This window comes from Sebastes umbrosus, chromosome 14 (genome assembly GCF_015220745.1).
Source record: "Sebastes umbrosus isolate fSebUmb1 chromosome 14, fSebUmb1.pri, whole genome shotgun sequence".
Taxonomy (NCBI): domain Eukaryota; kingdom Metazoa; phylum Chordata; class Actinopteri; order Perciformes; family Sebastidae; genus Sebastes; species Sebastes umbrosus.
The window spans coordinates 30,743,941-30,760,850 of NC_051282.1; the positions used below are offsets into that span (position 1 = coordinate 30,743,941).

Genomic DNA, 16,910 nt, shown 5'->3' on the forward strand with positions numbered 1-16,910 from the left:
CACGTTTATCAAGGACGTGCTTTAATACATGTTGCAAAGGCAAAAGCATTATACTCAGTTATAAATCTGGAATGTCTGGGAGGGAAAACAAGAGAGCATGTAGCGTTTAAAGGCACCTTAAAGAACAATTTCTTTGCACTTTTCAACGAAACACTGCAAAGCAAATGTCGCCTGCATCTGCACATGTCAACAAGCTAACTTATTACATTATAGATTGTGTGATATATATGTAAGGCACTAACTGACACCACGTGGTATTCAGGAGCTTAAAAGCTGGGGCTAAATGTGACCTGATGCTAGACAAATAGAAATTTCAATCCAACGATTCCAGGGAGGGTGGAGGTTTTATTTGATCTGAAAGCTCGTGATGCGAACATCCCCTTCCAAGCTGATGACCGTGCACTTCTTCTCATCCATGCGGTTGGGGAAGTGAATCTCAGAGCCGTCTGTTAAAGTCACCAGGAACTCTGTCGGGGTGAATTGAACGACGATCTGGATGGTAGGATGTGTGCGAGAGACAGAGAGAAAAAGAGGGAGAAATATTTTATTAAATTAAAATTAGCTGTAGAAAGAAAAACATATAGATATATAGCTCTCATAGATCTCTGTAAGTCCATACATTGGTGCTCAAATGGTTAAAGATATCAGAGGTACAGTGACGCACTTTTTCCAACAGAGGTCACTAAAGCTGGACATACACTCTATGATTTTAGAAATGTTGTTGTGTACTTCCTGCTCCTACTGTACAAATTTACAATGTAAAGCCAAAGCTCATGATTTACGTGGTCACACTGTACGGTCCGATTGTCAGCCACAACCTGACATGGTTGCTCGCACTGTACGTGTTAAATAGAAAAAGAAACATGGATAGTCGGCTCCTGAGGGTCGTTCTGTCCGCTGATAGTTGTCAATAAAGATTGGTTTGAAAGCTCCGAGGCAGGTAAAGTTCGTTAGCTAGCAGAGGTCTGTACCAAGCCCCCAGGAAGAGCGCCGGTCGTCAATCCCAACTTTCATGGTGGCTAAACGGCGGTACTACAACTTCCGTATCCATCATGTGATGCCATTGGACCCAAAAAGACTTTTTCCCATAGACTTACATTGGGAAAGATACATCTGTAACTCAGCGGATAATTTTTTTTTAAGGTGAATCAACTTTCCAGTACGAACACTCTAACAGCCCTTATTTAAAAAAATTTAAAACGTTTTTAAAGTTGTAAAACGCACTAATAACTGAATCCAGAGTTATTTCCCTTCCTCCGTTCATGTGAATGAGACCCAGACTGAGGCTGGAGCGCTAAGCCGTGACGACGGCGTGACGTTGGGACCCCGTGACCGAGTCCTGTGACCGAGTGGACGTTACTGCGCATGTTCCATGTGCCCAAATCTGGGTACTTTTCCAGACGGAAGTCGAGCCATTTAGGCTTCATGCTCCACTGAGACACTTTCATAGGAATGAACGAGGCCCCGCCTCCAACGCTGTATCCTGTTCCCGGAGGAGTCATGCGGCTCAAAATTCGGGACAGAAACAGGCTATAACCGTGCAGTGTATGCCCGACTCTACAGACAGAAAGAGGCATGGGACGTATACCTGCACACACACACACACACACACACACACACACAAACAAGACCTCTCACCTTGAACTCCTTTCCATGGTGGAAAGGAAAGCCTCCCTCGCGGCGCTCCAATCCCCACTCTCCATTGTGGAAAGAGTTGTACACCACCTCATTATTGACTCCGTGGGCGCCAAAACGAGAGCTGATGTGCATGGTGATGTCCTTCTCATCGGGGCCGATGTTCATTGTGAAACTGTGGCACAAAGTAGCAAAAAGATGTATTTCTGCATACTGCATAATGCATACTTGTATTTTGGGTTTACTAGAACATGTTAACATGTTTTAATGTTCAAAAAAACGCTTTATTTGTCACTCTGTTGTGATTGGTCAACCGAACCAAACTCTTCAGACTCCGTTCCAGCTCCGCTTTAACTAACTTTGTTTTGCGTGCCAAACTAGCTGCTAGGCAGGTATAGAGTGCTCCAGGGATGACGTATTTTTGTAGGCCAAACAGGAAGTTAGCATCGCCCTGGTTCCCTTGACAACCAGCGCGACCATTGGCTTTTGAATTATTGCAGAAAATAAGCTCTGTGGCAAACAAACGTTTATGATATTTACACGGTTTGTGCAGCAAGATAATCTTAACAAATGAGCACCACTTTTATGATTTTTGAAGAGTAAATGCAATCACCAGAAGTAAAAAGCTGACGTTAGGCTATAAACTACACCACGGTCACATGAGCGCGGGTACACACAACGAGGCTGTAATGGTGGATGAGTCGACGTGATGACGTTTAGTAGTCTCATTTAGCCACTCTTTGGCAACCGCCCTGTGTCGGGTATTTATTTATATATTTTATGTCGGAGAACAAGACGTTAAAATCTCTTCAGCTTGTTTGAACCACAGACTTTATTTCAGGCATCTAACTAAAGACCCGTTGACTTCCAGACGAGGGAACAGGAAGTGCTAAGATACTAACTCATTCCAGGGTTTTTAGGACTCATTCCTGTAGCACTCTATGTGAGAAATGTGTTACTTGGTGACATCACCACGTTACAGAAGAAAAGGCGGGACTTCAATCAAGGCGTTTCAGACAGTTCAGGAGCAGTGTGTCTGTGGGGGAGAGTAACTCCCTTTGGCCTGGACTTTAGGATCTGTAACTTTGCAGACCTTTTACATGCACAAAAAACACTAACGGAAAGGGGGGAAAAAAACACTAAATAGGTGTAATAATATGCCTGCTTATATTTAAAATGGGTAAGAGGACACCAAGTGCACAAAATATGGAGACAACCTCAGCAGTTGCGTGGTTTCTCTTTTCATCTGCTAACCATCATATCTTCATCACCCACCACATTACTGAGGGGAAGTTAATAGGTAGTCACTGACTGTAACTGATTACAGATTCCACCTCCAGCTCTGTGTTGGTAGTAGAGTATACACAGTAAATAACGGACCTCGTGTTGAGTTCAGTCACAGCATTCAACAGTAAGTACAGTAGAAAGTAGAAGAGGAAGAAGAAGAAGATTAGGAAGGAAACCCAGAAGAGGCTCAGTTTCATTACCCTCAGCCACCTCCGCTCTGTTACTTCTGTGTTTAGTACTCACTTTGTAGCATCAGAATTGGGGACTCCAACAACAGTCAGAGTCTGTCCGGACTCGAAGGACGTGTTATTTACGTTGATACCCTGTGCAGAGAAACAAGGGGGTAGGAAAGGGATACAGTACATTATTGTGTGCAAATACTACTGGATTTTTTACTAGATCCAATTATTATTACAGCTTCAGGCAAAAAGCAGCGCCAGCAGCAGCAGCCAGCTCTCAAATCAAAATAACAGTAATCCCATTAGTCCAAATACTAGATATAGTATGATAAGAAAATGTCCGTATCTCAGAAGCTACAAGGAGCACAATCAAGTATTTGGTATCTATGAACTCATAACAAGTTGAATATCAAAGATATGCACACATATGCAGTGCAAAAAGACATTTAATAAACACAATGATTGCGTTTTTCCTCATTGTGATTTTTCAAGTTGTTCTGTTAGATACTTGCCCAAATATTTTTGACCAATCAGAACAAATGTTGTGACGTTTTTCCTCATCACATTAAACATAGTCTTTGGGCACACTGTGTTTTATCATTTGCATCTACATGTGAGGAAACATTTCTTATTATGCAAAAAGCTTAAGATTTTTTTTCTTGATAGCAAATTGCATTTCATCGGAGGTTTCAGAGGTTGATCTGAGACAACTTTTCAGGGGACAGTAGCAAGAATTTCAACAACTGGTGTGAGTTTTATGCTCTGCAGCTGCTCCTTGCTAATCCTAACAATGTTAGATACAGTACAGTCAACAAGAGACCAAACTTTCCCCACTGAAAATAACTTTTAAAGGCAGTTTATTTAGTTGATAAAGTTCAGAATGATTAACATGGCTGACCATGGCAGACAAACTTGAGCACAGGAATTGGAGGGGGAATGACATAGTTTCCCAATGACTTCATTGTCCACCTGAACTCCTCTTTAAATAGTCTGTAGTCTGAAATAGGCAGATATAGTGCCATGTTGCTGGCGGTTTGTTAATTCTGGCAGAACTTGAGAGGATACGTCTGTAGTAACCTCCTCCCTTTAACCCCTCTAACCCCCCGCCAAAAATGATCTGGAAGATCAACTAAAGCATGAAATGAAAGGGAGGGTATAGGAGGGATAGGATGACATGGGTACGACATTCTTGTATGATGGACTTTATTTAATTTTATCCTTTAATGTGATTTAAACCCGCTTGCCCCCCACCTCGCTGTGCCCTCTCCAAACACATGTTTACCCCCCGTAGCTAACAAAAAGCCAGAATGATACAGGGCCTTTATTGTAATCTACTCACTTTATGACCCCAAGGAGACCAGAATGCATTGCTGGCTGCATGCGTTCAGCTCTGGGTATTGAGACTTGAGATGATTAGAATTAAATGGACTATAGTGTTTCTGTTCCAGTGTAATGAAATGATTAAACAGCTGACTTATTGTTTTACGGATTTGCAGCAGTTGAGAAAACTTGTATAATGTGACTAATGTGCATGCACGTGTGCTCAGTGGTGAATAGTTTGACCATTAAAGGCAATCTAAGAAGCCCAGACCTCTCGAACACAAAATACAGTTAAATGAATGAGCTGGTTTAGTTCAGTTCAGCTGCAGTTTATAAGCATGTCATGAGGTGCAGCTGACACCGACCAGCTGTCACTGTGCCACTTTTAAAATATATGACCTGACACTGCTCGTCCATCTGAGTCACAGAGTAAAATGAATGCAGGAGCACAACAGTGTTATAATATACAAAAAGAATAATACTTACTTTCACCATCTTTGCAGTAGATGTCGTCAGTGAAGTGGAGCTGAGAAGAAGTGCACCTGTGAGGGTGCACCCTCACAGGATATATCCAATGTGGGAGGATCCTTCAACCTGAGTGACATTTCAAGCAGCGAATTGCAATCAGGCCACCAGAGAACATCCACTAATGATGTCAAAGTGTTCTTACAGACTGTAAAATAACTATTTTAGTGCTTAACAAGTGATTGCAGACCTTAGTGGAGGGAGGATAATTAGTGATTTGTTGACATCAGGCTGTTAGATTGTAACCTGGTGGTGTGGAGACTGACTGCGAGAGAGGGGCGGACACTGGAGTGCCAGACAAAAATAGAAATGTATTTGTTGCCATGGAGACAATTAAATATTTGGCACAGCCGGTATAGCCTTAATGTGCACTTAATGCATATAGCTTACAGTCGGAAACTTGAGTTTGGAGAGCAAAGGGCCAGAGTGAAGTGTTGAAACTGAGTCAAAATCCTCAAAATGATCTGAATCTCTGACTCACAGTCAGCCAGCAAGACTTTCATCTGCTGACACACACAAGTGACACAGCTGCAGTGATTCGATGAGGGGATGCACTTACACTGCAGTGTAATACAACACAATGTCATTTAGATTCAAATCACAAGCTGTCAAGGATTATTTCTTTTTCTACACTATTTTCCCCATCTGTGTGTGTGACCTGAGTAAACGGTTGGGTTAGATCTCTTACAATCATTCTGTGCTAATAATAGCCTTTATATTTTAAGGGGATGTTCATCTGATATGCACAGTGTAATCGTGTTAACTTCCCTTGTGTTTGATCATGCTGTATTCTGCACAATGTGACCTTTGGCCTAAACTAAGGCTCTGTTGTCATCAGAAGACGATCAGAAGGAGAATGATCCCTTTGTCTTTTTCAACAAAAGACATGCAAGATGCTGATAACTGAAAGAAGCAACCAGAGGGGGACAAAAAGAGAGAGCAGCTTCCCATCAGGGTGCATTTTACAGTAACCTAACCCTTGCCCTGTTTGCCACACTCTGACACACTTTGCCGAGCTACTAGTCCCGCAGCGTTGCCAGCACATGTACAAAACGTACATCAAAACATGCGGAATGATCGGGAATCGTGTGCTATGACCTGACTAAGAGATTCGCGCAGCGGATTTTTGCGCCATTAGAATGCATTGAAAATCGACGTGAAGACAGCTCAAAAGCACTCATCTTTGGCGCCATACAGAGTCGCCATACTTTAACATAGAAAAATTATTAAAAGTTTAAACCAGTCACGAGACTTGGGACTTTATTTGTCCAAATGGAAATTTTTTGATAGCTGGTACGGTTTTCACGAAATCGCAGTTTACGTTTTGTGAAATATTCAGACTGTTTCAGATTTTATAATGGGTGTGTATTGCGTGGGTCGTTAAGGGCTAGAGTGTGTGACATCAGAGCTAGAGTGTGGGAAAGCTTTGAAATCTTTTGAAAATTTTCCGAAATCAAATTGCTCTGTGGCCCACAATTGTCACTCCTCATAGATAATTTGTTCATCAAATTGTAGGTATTTTTTGTGCCGGTCGCAGTCATGTAGCCATGGAATCAGTCGGACTTAGACATTTGGCGACACATGCCTGAACGTGAGAGCAACTCCAGGCTTACTCCCATAGGGGCCCATATTAAATTTCACAGAATTTTATGGATCAGAGAAAAAAGTTACTACTTTTCGAAACTGCCGCCGAGGTCACATTTTTGACACTACAGACCCAAATGTTTCACCATTTGTTCATCAGAGACTCCTAACTGGTCTCATGAACAATCTAAGTGATAGGAGTCACGGTTTCTGTCGTAGAAGCACTTTTATGACATGTACGTCTCTGGTTAACTCCTATTATAAACTGCCTCATTGAGGGTGCATAGCACAGCAAAGTTTGATTGCTGCTATACAGCTGAATCACATTAGCCAATCAGAGCAGGCTGACTCACACACACGCATTTTAACTTTGTAACTCTTATCAGCGAATAGGCCTACAGTTATAGGAGGAGCGGAGCTCTCTTTCCACTGTTCCAACAATCACAAACTCTGGTTTTGGTCAAAATAAACCCTTAATTCACAGCATCAAAAGATAGATATTCAGTTTGTTCAGTTCAGTTCAGTTCAGTTTTTTACCCCAGGAGTGACTCATCTCATCAAACAAATCGATAGAGGATCTCTGTTCACTTTGTTCAGTTCACTTATTTCGAGAGGAGTGAGTGATTATATAAAGGGCGCCTGTCTGTCCCCAGAGGGAAAAATAAGTCCAAAAGCCCTTGTCCTATCATCCCCCTTCTTATAACCTCACTATGGTCCTCAGACACCCCCCAGGACCAGGCACACTGGTCAAACTTTCTTGCGAAACTTTCTAGTATTAATGATTGTACTTACAGACTACATCATTTAGTGCCTTTTCTGCTGAACAATAGATTGTATGAAGCTGACTTTTACCACTTGTATGATGACAGTCACCCTTGCCGTCGGACCATGGAGTCGATGGAGTGTTCTCTGCTGCTGCACGGTTAAGATCTTCAGATCAATCTTCATCACTCATTCCCTTGACGAATGAGAAAATATACATTTTCAGGTGTGAAGAATCAACTCATAATCCCATAAACATTAGTTGGTAGGATTCTAGTATTTCCATTTTATTTTTTATTGTTGGAGACAGTTAAACTGGCTGTTTACGTCCATTGTGGACACCGTCTCAGTCACCCACACTTGGTCGAGATTATTCAAACAGCTTCTCACTGAAAGTAATAAGAGACAAGTCTATAAGACTTTCTTCCCCAAGTGCTATAATAATATCTTGTAAAGTTCAAAATACCTTGAAAAACATGAACCCCAACCAGGTCCATAGCCTATGTGGGCATATTTAAGGCTGTGGATCATTTCTACACTTCTAAACCTCAAAAAAAAAATGTGTGTACTGTTTAGCTGTAAAATGAGAGCTTGCTACGGCCCGTGGGCAGTGCTTGGTTTTGGCTCAATTGTTTTTAACATGGCAAACTTTCTCATTTTACAGCTAAACAGTACACTAAAATATGTTTCTGAAAACATTTAAGGTGAGAGAAAGGCATTACAGTAACAGCAGTACAGCTCTGACTGTTTTTTTTTTCTTCGGCACTGTTAAATCTTGCCATTAGAAGCACAGGAGGACACAGAGGAACATGATTTTTTTCACAGATTATCTGTCTCGTGTACTACTGTCAGGAGATAAGGACAGTTTTATAAAAATAACTTATCATATTTGCTCAAATTTACCAACTGCAGCTTTAAAAGGTGCTATTGATAACATTCAGCCACTAGATGTTGCATTCTCCCTCCCCCGTTTCATTGCATTCACATCACAACAAGTCGTTGCCAGGCCATTAATCCGTTTTTTTTCCACACTTACTGACGACCCCGCGATATCACGTGATACCAACGTCGTCTTGCTATTGGTTGGAACCAGACATCGGCTCTGCAGATGTTTGTTTTTGTTTTTTTTAATATTCGTTGGCATAAAAAAGTTATCAATAAGACCTTTTAATGGTTTCTTGAGAAGAGTCTTCATTACATTTACACGACCAACCATACATTTGCTTGGTGGATTACATTAGTGAAAACATAAAATGTCCTAATTCCAACAAATACATGAGAGGTAAAACAAAGTGTATTTTCGTCTAAAATGCAGCCTGCATCCCTCTGCTGAACTAGTATTTTTTTTTCATACTTTATTTTGAAAGTTCAATACTGTAGTTACATAAACATGTTCAGATGTTGCTTTCGTGCGATTTTTTCAGACCTCAATGTCCACTATGGGAGTATAATACTCTCCGGACCTTCTGAAGTACCAAAGGTAGACACAGTCCCCTTTTGCTCCAGCATTGAGATTTTTATCGATCTTTTTGTACCCTGCATCGATCAATCCAGCAGCCATGTCATTGTTGAATGTAACTTGGAGCTTGGTGATTGGTACTGACCCACGTTTGTACTAAATGTAGATGTCCTTTCCCCCTACACCCTTGTTCAGATCAACATCGATTCTCGTGAAGCCTTGGTGTTGGAGCTTTTGCTCATCAGCTTCATCAAGGGACACATCAACTTGTGAGATGTATTTGGCCATAGTGGGTAACTGCATTAACTCTCTGAGACCCACACAATCCTGACCAACTTTACTGTCTTTCAGACACTGTAGCAGGTTCCGTTATCTTTGGGTTAAATTTTGCAGAGGAAAAACTGGCATGGCCATTTTCAAAGCGGCCCCTTAACCTCTGACCTCAAGATATGCGACTGAACATGCGTTCTATGGGTACCCACAGGTCTCCCCTTTACAGACTTGCCCACTTTATGACAGCTATTTGCAGTTTTGGGCAAAGACCATGCAGTTGTGTTAATGCAGTATAAATGTGTTATTTTGACCTGTTCTAAAAATGGTGTATTGGAATAATTCCGCATACTGGGGTCCCTAAACAGTTTTAGAATTATATAAATTGGGTATCACTGTAAAGCTGAGACTCTTGTGGATCCAATGAGCCCAACTGTATTCATGTGTGATGATGTTAGTCCCCATTTTCAAACTTGGCCTCACTGTATAAAATGACCTGTGGTGACCTCTAGGATAATCACAGCCTCATGAAACTTTACAGCCACAAACTAGAGACCTAGAGCATTCAGAGGATGGATGGATCAAACTAGAGACCTAGAGCATTCAGAGGATGGATGGATCAGACTAGAGACCTAGAGCATTCAGAGGATGGATGGATCAAACTAGAGACCTAGAGCATTCAGAGGATGGATGGATCAAACTAGAGACCTAGAGCATTCAGAGGATGGCTGGATCAAACTAGAGACCTGGAGCATTCAGAGCATGGATGGCTTTCCTAGCTAGGTTTACAATAAGGAGGTTTCTGCAGGATTGGTAGGTCATCCAAGATGGGATAAGTATTCTAATAGGCAGCCTTGGCACTCAGGAAAGGAGGCAGTTCAGGGTAATCTGTCTGTAGAATATAGAATAGTTCTTGTTTCTTCACCTGAGGGGCTGTAATCTAGAAATAGATCAAGGATTTACAGGATAGTTGGAGTAGGTAAGAACCAGTGTGTGTGTTGGTGAGTGTGATTGAAGACAGAGCTCCGGCTTTGGTGAGGAGGAGTTGCACACCTGTCCTGGACCGTCACCTAAACGTGACCTGGTAGAGAAGACGCATTTCCTCTTGCACTGAGGGTGTGTGTGTGTGAGTGTATTCTGATCACTGGCAAGAAGGTCGTACTCTATATCCTATACCGGATTGGCACTCAGTGTGATCTGGTGGACGGGGTACGATCGTCTGTGGACCACTGAAAGGAATAAATGAGTTCTGAAACAATAGTTGCTTAAATAAGTATACTATTGTGTACGAAACAGCGTGATGGAGTGAGGTGATAAAAAGCATTGGAATAAGACACTCTTGAGATAAAGGAGAGTCAGGAAGAAATTACTAAATTAGCAATTGGGCAGGTGAGAAGAGGGAGAAAAGAACTACAACTAGAATTAGATTTAGGATTAGATTTCTATGATACAGACACACTTATAATATACTTACACAATCAGTGCACACACACACACACTTACACAATCAGTTCACACAAAGACACACACACACGCCCACACATTTGTTCCCATGAGAAAGAATTATTAAGAAAAACGTTGTTTTCTTGAGACACACCTCCTTAAAGTCCTGCCAAGCACAATTATCTATTTTACTCAAGGCAGGTGTGACTTACACAGAACTGTCAAAACACTAAATGGGAACCCCTGTGGGCATGTGCATGTGTGTTAAAGTTTATGATTTCACCTTCATGACAACACGTATTTTTTGCAGTAGGTGAAGTTCTATGCAGACATTCAGCTACAAACTGATTATTTTGGTGCTATATATTTATTATAATTCTATCTTGTCTAAAAGTGTTTAGAATTAAAACAATATAACCATCCAGATAAAGAGACAATAACTGTTGTCATGAACATCATAGCAAAGTAAAGACAACTTTATTTATATTAGGGATGTACCCGAATCCGAATTGGTTATTCAGGAAAGCACAAATGATGCGATGAAAACAGATTAAACAAGCGTACAACAACACAACGCAAGTGTGGGAAAAAAACGCGTGAACGAGCCCCCAAATATGTTACGGCCTCTCAGACAAACAAAGGCTATATAACAATCGATTTATTTTAAATCAGGACAAAAGTAACTATAAAAAATCTCTCTCTCTCTCCCTCTCTCTCTGAGTGCATGCTGGAGTGGAAGACGGTGAGAGCGTGTCTGAGCTCCGTTGAGGATTGCAGTTTAGCAATCGGAGAAATGGTCGGTTATGGCAGTGTTAAGTCCGCATCCAGAATGAATAATGGAGTCGTGATTTTTCTGGACAGTGTTGATAAAGTGAACGTGATTGTTGAACGAGGTGTGGTGATTAAAGACACCTTTGTTCAGGTAGTGCCGCTGGTTAATCCGGCCAAAAAGATCATTTTGTCAAAAGTCCCTCCATTCATTAGTAATGAAATGTTGCAGAGGGAACTGGTGAGACATGGACATTTAATGTCTCCAATTAAACTGATTCCTCTGGGCTGTAAATCTCCACACCTGAAACACGTCGTTTCCTTCAGAAGGCAGGTTTACATGATTCTAAAGAACAACACTGAGGAGTTAAACTTGATGTTGAAGTTCAGGGTGGAGGAGTTTGACTACATTGTTCATGTGTCTTCAGAGAGAATGAAATGTTTTGGCTGTGGAATGGAGGGTCACCTCATCCGGACCTGTCCACAGAAACAAAACGCTGGGACACATAATGGTGAGCCTGCAGCACCAAGTCCAGAACAAGACAATACTCAGAGTACACACAGTACACAGAAAGACAATACTCAGAGTACACACAGTACACAGCAGGAAAATACTCAGAGTACACACAATACACAGCAGATTGAAGCTGAGCAGCAAGGGGCTGCTGGTTCAGAGGCTGCTGGTTCAAGTTCTGATGGTCCGGATGCGGCTGGGCCGGTCTCTGCTGGTTCAGGTGCGGTTGGTCCAGTCTCTACTGGTCCGGTCTCTGCTGGTTCAGGTGCGGTTGGTCCAGTCTCTACTGGTCCGGTCTCTGCTGGTTCAGGTGCGGTTGGTCCAGTCTCTACTGGTCCAGTCTCTGCTGGTTCAGGTGCGGTTGGTCCAGTCTCTACTGGTCCGGTCTCTGATGGGTCACAGGCTGCTGGATCAAGTTCTGTTGGTTCGTGTGCGGCTGGTCCAGTCTCTGCTTGTCCAGTCTTTGCTGGTTCGGGTGCGGCTGGTCCAGTCTCTGCTGGTCCGGTCTCTGCTGGTCCAGTCTCTGCTGGTCCAGTCTTTGCTGGTTCGGGTGCGGCTGGTCTAGTCTCTGCTGATCCGGTCTCTGCTGGTCCAGTCTCTGCTGGTTCAGGTGCGGCTGGTCCAGTCTCTGCTGGTCCGGTCTCTGCTTGTCCAGTCTCTGCTGGTCCAGTCTCTGCTGGTTCTGGTGGGGCTGGTCCGGTCTCTGCTGGTTCTGGTGGGGCTGGTCCAGTCTCTGCTGGTTCTGGTGGGGCTGGTCCAGTTTCTGCTGGTTCGGGTGCGGCTGGTTCAGTCTCTACTGGTCCAGTCTCTGCTGGTTCAGGTGCGGCTGGTCCAGTCTCTGCTGGTCCGGTCTCTGCTTGTCCAGTCTCTGCTGGTCCAGTCTCTGCTGGTTCTGGTGGGGCTGGTCCGGTCTCTGCTGGTTCTGGTGGGGCTGGTCCAGTTTCTGCTGGTTCGGGTGTGGCTGGTTCAGTCTCTGCTGGTCCAGTCTCTGCTGGTTCAGTCTCTGCTGGTCCAATCTCTGCTGGTTCAGTCTCTGCTGGTTCAGTCTCTGCTGGTCCAATCTCTGCTGGTTCAGTCTCTGCTGGTCCAGTCTCTGCTGGTTCAGTCTCTGCTGGTCCAGTCTCTGCTGGTTCAGTCTCTGCTGGTCCAGTCTCTGCTGGTTCAGTCTCTGCTGGTCCAGTCTCTGCTGGTCCAGTCTCTGCTAGTCCAGTCTCTGCTGGTTCAGGTGCTGTTGTGGAGGTTACTGATCAGTCACATGCTGACAGTATTAATAGTGACACAGTCGACACACAGACTGAAACAAAGGAGGCAGAATGTTCTCTGGAAGAGGAAAGTGAGATGTTGGTGGATGAAGACTCTTCTAAAGAGAAGAAGAAGAGGAAGGTGACTAGTGACGAGGGTCAGTCGTCTGGTAAAGTGAAGAAGAAGAGGAAGGTGACTAGTGACGAGTGTCAGTCGTCTGGTAAAGTGAAGAAGAGGAAGGTGACTAGTGACGAGTGTCAGTCGTCTGGTAAAGTGAAGAAGAGGAAGGTGACTAGTGACGAGGGTCAGTCGTCTGGTAAAGAGAAGAAGACCTCTCCTCAGAGTGAGCTCAGCCTGCAGTCAGGTGAGAGTGAAGGTGATGAGGAGAGTGATGTGGAGTCTCTAGCTTCCTCACAGACGTGGGCTCACAAGAGGAGTGTCTACTCTTTAACCAGTATTAAGACGTTCCTGCAGGACACTAAGGGACTCAGGAATGTTAGAGTTGAAAGTGTGTTCTCTGATTTACAGCTCTTTGTTGATTCAGTGAGGGTTTCTCTAAGAAGTCCTAGAATTTTTGGGGAGAAAGCTTTCACTGACCAGGAGACTTACCGTATAAAGAAAATAGTTCAAAAGATCAAAAAACAGTTCAAAGATGATGAATAAGTCTGATAGATATTCCTTTTTTTTCTTGTTTTGTTCACTTGCTTTTGTTTTACAACTTGTTTTCTATGCCATGGGAGACATTAGAATAGGAAGCCTGAACTTAAATGGAGCAAGGGATGATGGGAAAAGGGCTTCTCTTTTCAAGCTGTGTTCTCTTAAAAAGTTGGATGTTATTTTGATAAAGAGACACACAGTACTGCTGATAACGAGACTGACTGGAGGACAGAATGGACTGGTGATGATACAAGAGACACACAGTACTGCTGATAACGAGGCTGACTGGAGGACAGAATGGACTGGTGATGATAAAGAGACACAGTACTGAGGATAACGAGGCTGACTGGAGGACAGAATGGACTGGTGATGATAAAGAGACACAGTACTGAGGATAACGAGGCTGACTGGAGGACAGAATGGACTGGTGATGATAAAGAGACACAGTACTGAGGATAACGAGGCTGACTGGAGGACAGAATGGACTGGTGATGATACAAGAGACACACAGTACTGCTGATAACGAGGCTGACTGGAGGACAGAATGGACTGGTGAAACGTTTTTAACTCATAAAACCAGTAACAGTTGTGGTGTTGGATTTCTTTTTTCCAAAAACTTTATTCCTCAGTCAGTAGAATGTGAAGAAGTTATTAAAGGTCGTCTGTTAAAAGTAAGAGCAGTGTATGAAAATGGAAGTGTAAAGATGGTGTTCATTAATATGTATGCTCCAGTTGTGGGAGCAGAGAGAGTCGTGTTTCTAGATGTTTTAAATGAGGTGATTGAGAAATGTAACAGTGAAGAATATGTCTTCATCGGTGGAGACTTTAACTTTACTGAGGACAGCAGGTTAGACAGGAACCATGCAGAGCCTCAAGCCGTGGGCACACTGCCCGCTTCAGGCTCGCCTGACGCAGCGTCGCGTCGTGGCCGCATGATGCACACCTAGGGTGTTCACACTAGACGCGAGTTAGCTGCCTGTCGGAGCGTGCCAGCTACCTGTCAGCTGTGTTTCTGATGCTGCTGACAGCTCTTTCTTTCTACATAGAGTTTGCCTTTTAATGGCCATTTAACTTAATGATAAATATAATTTATATTTATTTTAGACAGAGAAAGGTTCAGAAACGTGTGGTAATTAGTAAATAATAGTAATAATCCACAATTAAAACTCCGTACTGTATTCATTTATGATGCTTTCCAACTCTCTGCTTGTTCCACATCACTGTCCGGAACATATTTCAGAATAAAAGCCTCGTGTTAACAAATGAAGGAATTCTGTGCAAAGAAAACCCACTTTAGGGCTTTTATTTCGAAATGAAAGCAGGAAGTGTTGATTTAAACCCCAAACGTTATACATTTTTGGAGCCCCCAAAGTGACTGCGTGTTCCACAGCACTGACTGCTCATATTTCAGAATAAAAGCCTCGTGTTAACAAATGAAGGGATTCTGTCTATAGAAAAACGCCTGAGGGCTTTTATTTTGAAATGAAAGCAGGAAGTGTTGATTTAAAAACAAGTTTACTTAACTTAACTTTTTTTTCATCTCCGTAACATATTCTACAGATAAACCTCGAAACTGTAGTAAAGTCTTGCTGGTATGAAGTTAATATACAGTCAATAGATAACTCACTGTCTGTGACATATTCTACAGATGTCTAGACATGTAAACTGTATTATGTAGCTGATATGATGTCCATATACTGTCAATAGATCACCTTCACTGTCTGTTGCTGCTGGAACATGCAGCCGAGAGGCGAGCGGCTCGCGTGTAAAATAGGCGAGCCTTCTATTCTATAAAATAGACGCACGTCTCATGCGGGCAGTGTGTCCACTCTAACCTGTTAACATGGACGCCGAAATAAAAAACAACACGCCACGCTGCTGTCACGCGAGCATGAAGCGGGCAGTGTGTTCCAGGCTTCACGCTGCCTCTCGCACTCACCAAAAATCCCCAAAATATGAAGCATGATTTTGTGTCTTTACAACAGTGGTGGGATTTTGGAAAGGTCCAAATCAAACAGTTATGTCAACAGTAAACTCAGAATGTCACAAAAACCTTGACGAGTTCAGTGAAAGCTCTGGAGTCTGAAGTGGAGGAACTCAGAGACTTAGCTGAGACCACAGGAGACCAACGACATACTGAGACACTTGAAATCAAAAAGTGTGTGTTAGCCAACCTGCTGGGTGTCTCAGCTCAGGGGGCTCTGGTTAGGTCCCGCTTTCAGAATGTAGCCCAAATGGATGTCCCATCACATTTTTTCTTTGGTCTGGAGCGTAAGAATGGACAGAAAAGGTTCATTCATAGTTTAAGGTCTGACACTGGGCAGGTTCTGTCTGATCACACTGCAATCCGAAAACATGCTGTCAGCTTCTACAGTAACCTGTTCAAATGTGAGCACAGAGAGGAGCAGGCTGTGTTTCAGAGCTTCTGTACCGGTCTTCCTCAGGTTGAGCAGCAGAGTAACATGGAGTTGGAAGCAGCTCTCTCATCTGATGAACTTTATGCTGCTCTGCAGAGCATGCAAAGTGGGAAAGCTCCCGGAATCAATGGTATACCTGTTGACTTCTATAAGTCTATGTGGTCGGTGGTGGGGGGGGGATCTGCTGGCAGTACTGAGTGACAGTCTTGCCGGAGGGTATCTGCCGCTTAGCTGCAGGAGGGCGGTCCTTACTTTACTGCCTAAGAAAGGTGACCTGCAGTTCATTAAAAACTGGAGGCCCGTGTCTCTGCTGTGCTCTGACTATAAGCTCCTCTCCAAGGTGTTGGCAACGCGGCTGAGCAGAGTGATGGAACAGGTGATTCAGTGTGATCAGACCTACTGTGTACCAGGCAGGTGTTGTGCCCTTAAACAGGGGAAATAGTGAGAGAGAAGGATGAATGAATCACACACGCAGCTCTTCCCTTCACTCTGTATTGAGTGAGGAAGAGGAGCGCGATCCCCCTACTGGAACCCTGAGGCATTACCAACAGATCAACGCAAAATCAACCCACACACACAAGGATCTGCATCACCTATCTGCATTATTCCTCTTTCTGTTTCACTGCATATGTGCTGCATAGTCTCTACAGTGACCAGTTTTTATGCATATTTATATCCAAAAATTAAATGACATGTCCTGAAAATGATACAGTAATAACTGAGACAACAAAGAAATTAGCTTTTCTCTAAATAAATGAATTATGCCTGAAAAATTAATTATTCTTGCATTATTCTTGCCTGTCACATTACGCTGATCAGCAAGAGATCAATGGAGCTGTCAGATTACT

General features: G+C 43.1%; 1 protein-coding gene across 1 annotated transcript; it reads right to left on the reverse strand.

The window, feature by feature from the left end:
• On the reverse strand, nt 1–4,988 carry LOC119501080 (beta-galactoside-binding lectin-like). Its single transcript, XM_037791167.1, has 4 exons — nt 4,908–4,988; nt 3,166–3,245; nt 1,639–1,810; nt 1–492 (listed from the first exon to the last, which is right to left on the reverse strand). The coding sequence occupies exons 1-4, from the start codon at nt 4,914–4,916 to the stop codon at nt 346–348; spliced, it is 408 nt and encodes a 135-aa protein (XP_037647095.1). The 5' UTR covers nt 4,917–4,988; the 3' UTR covers nt 1–345.
• Nucleotides 4,989–16,910: the final 11,922 nt, after the last annotated feature.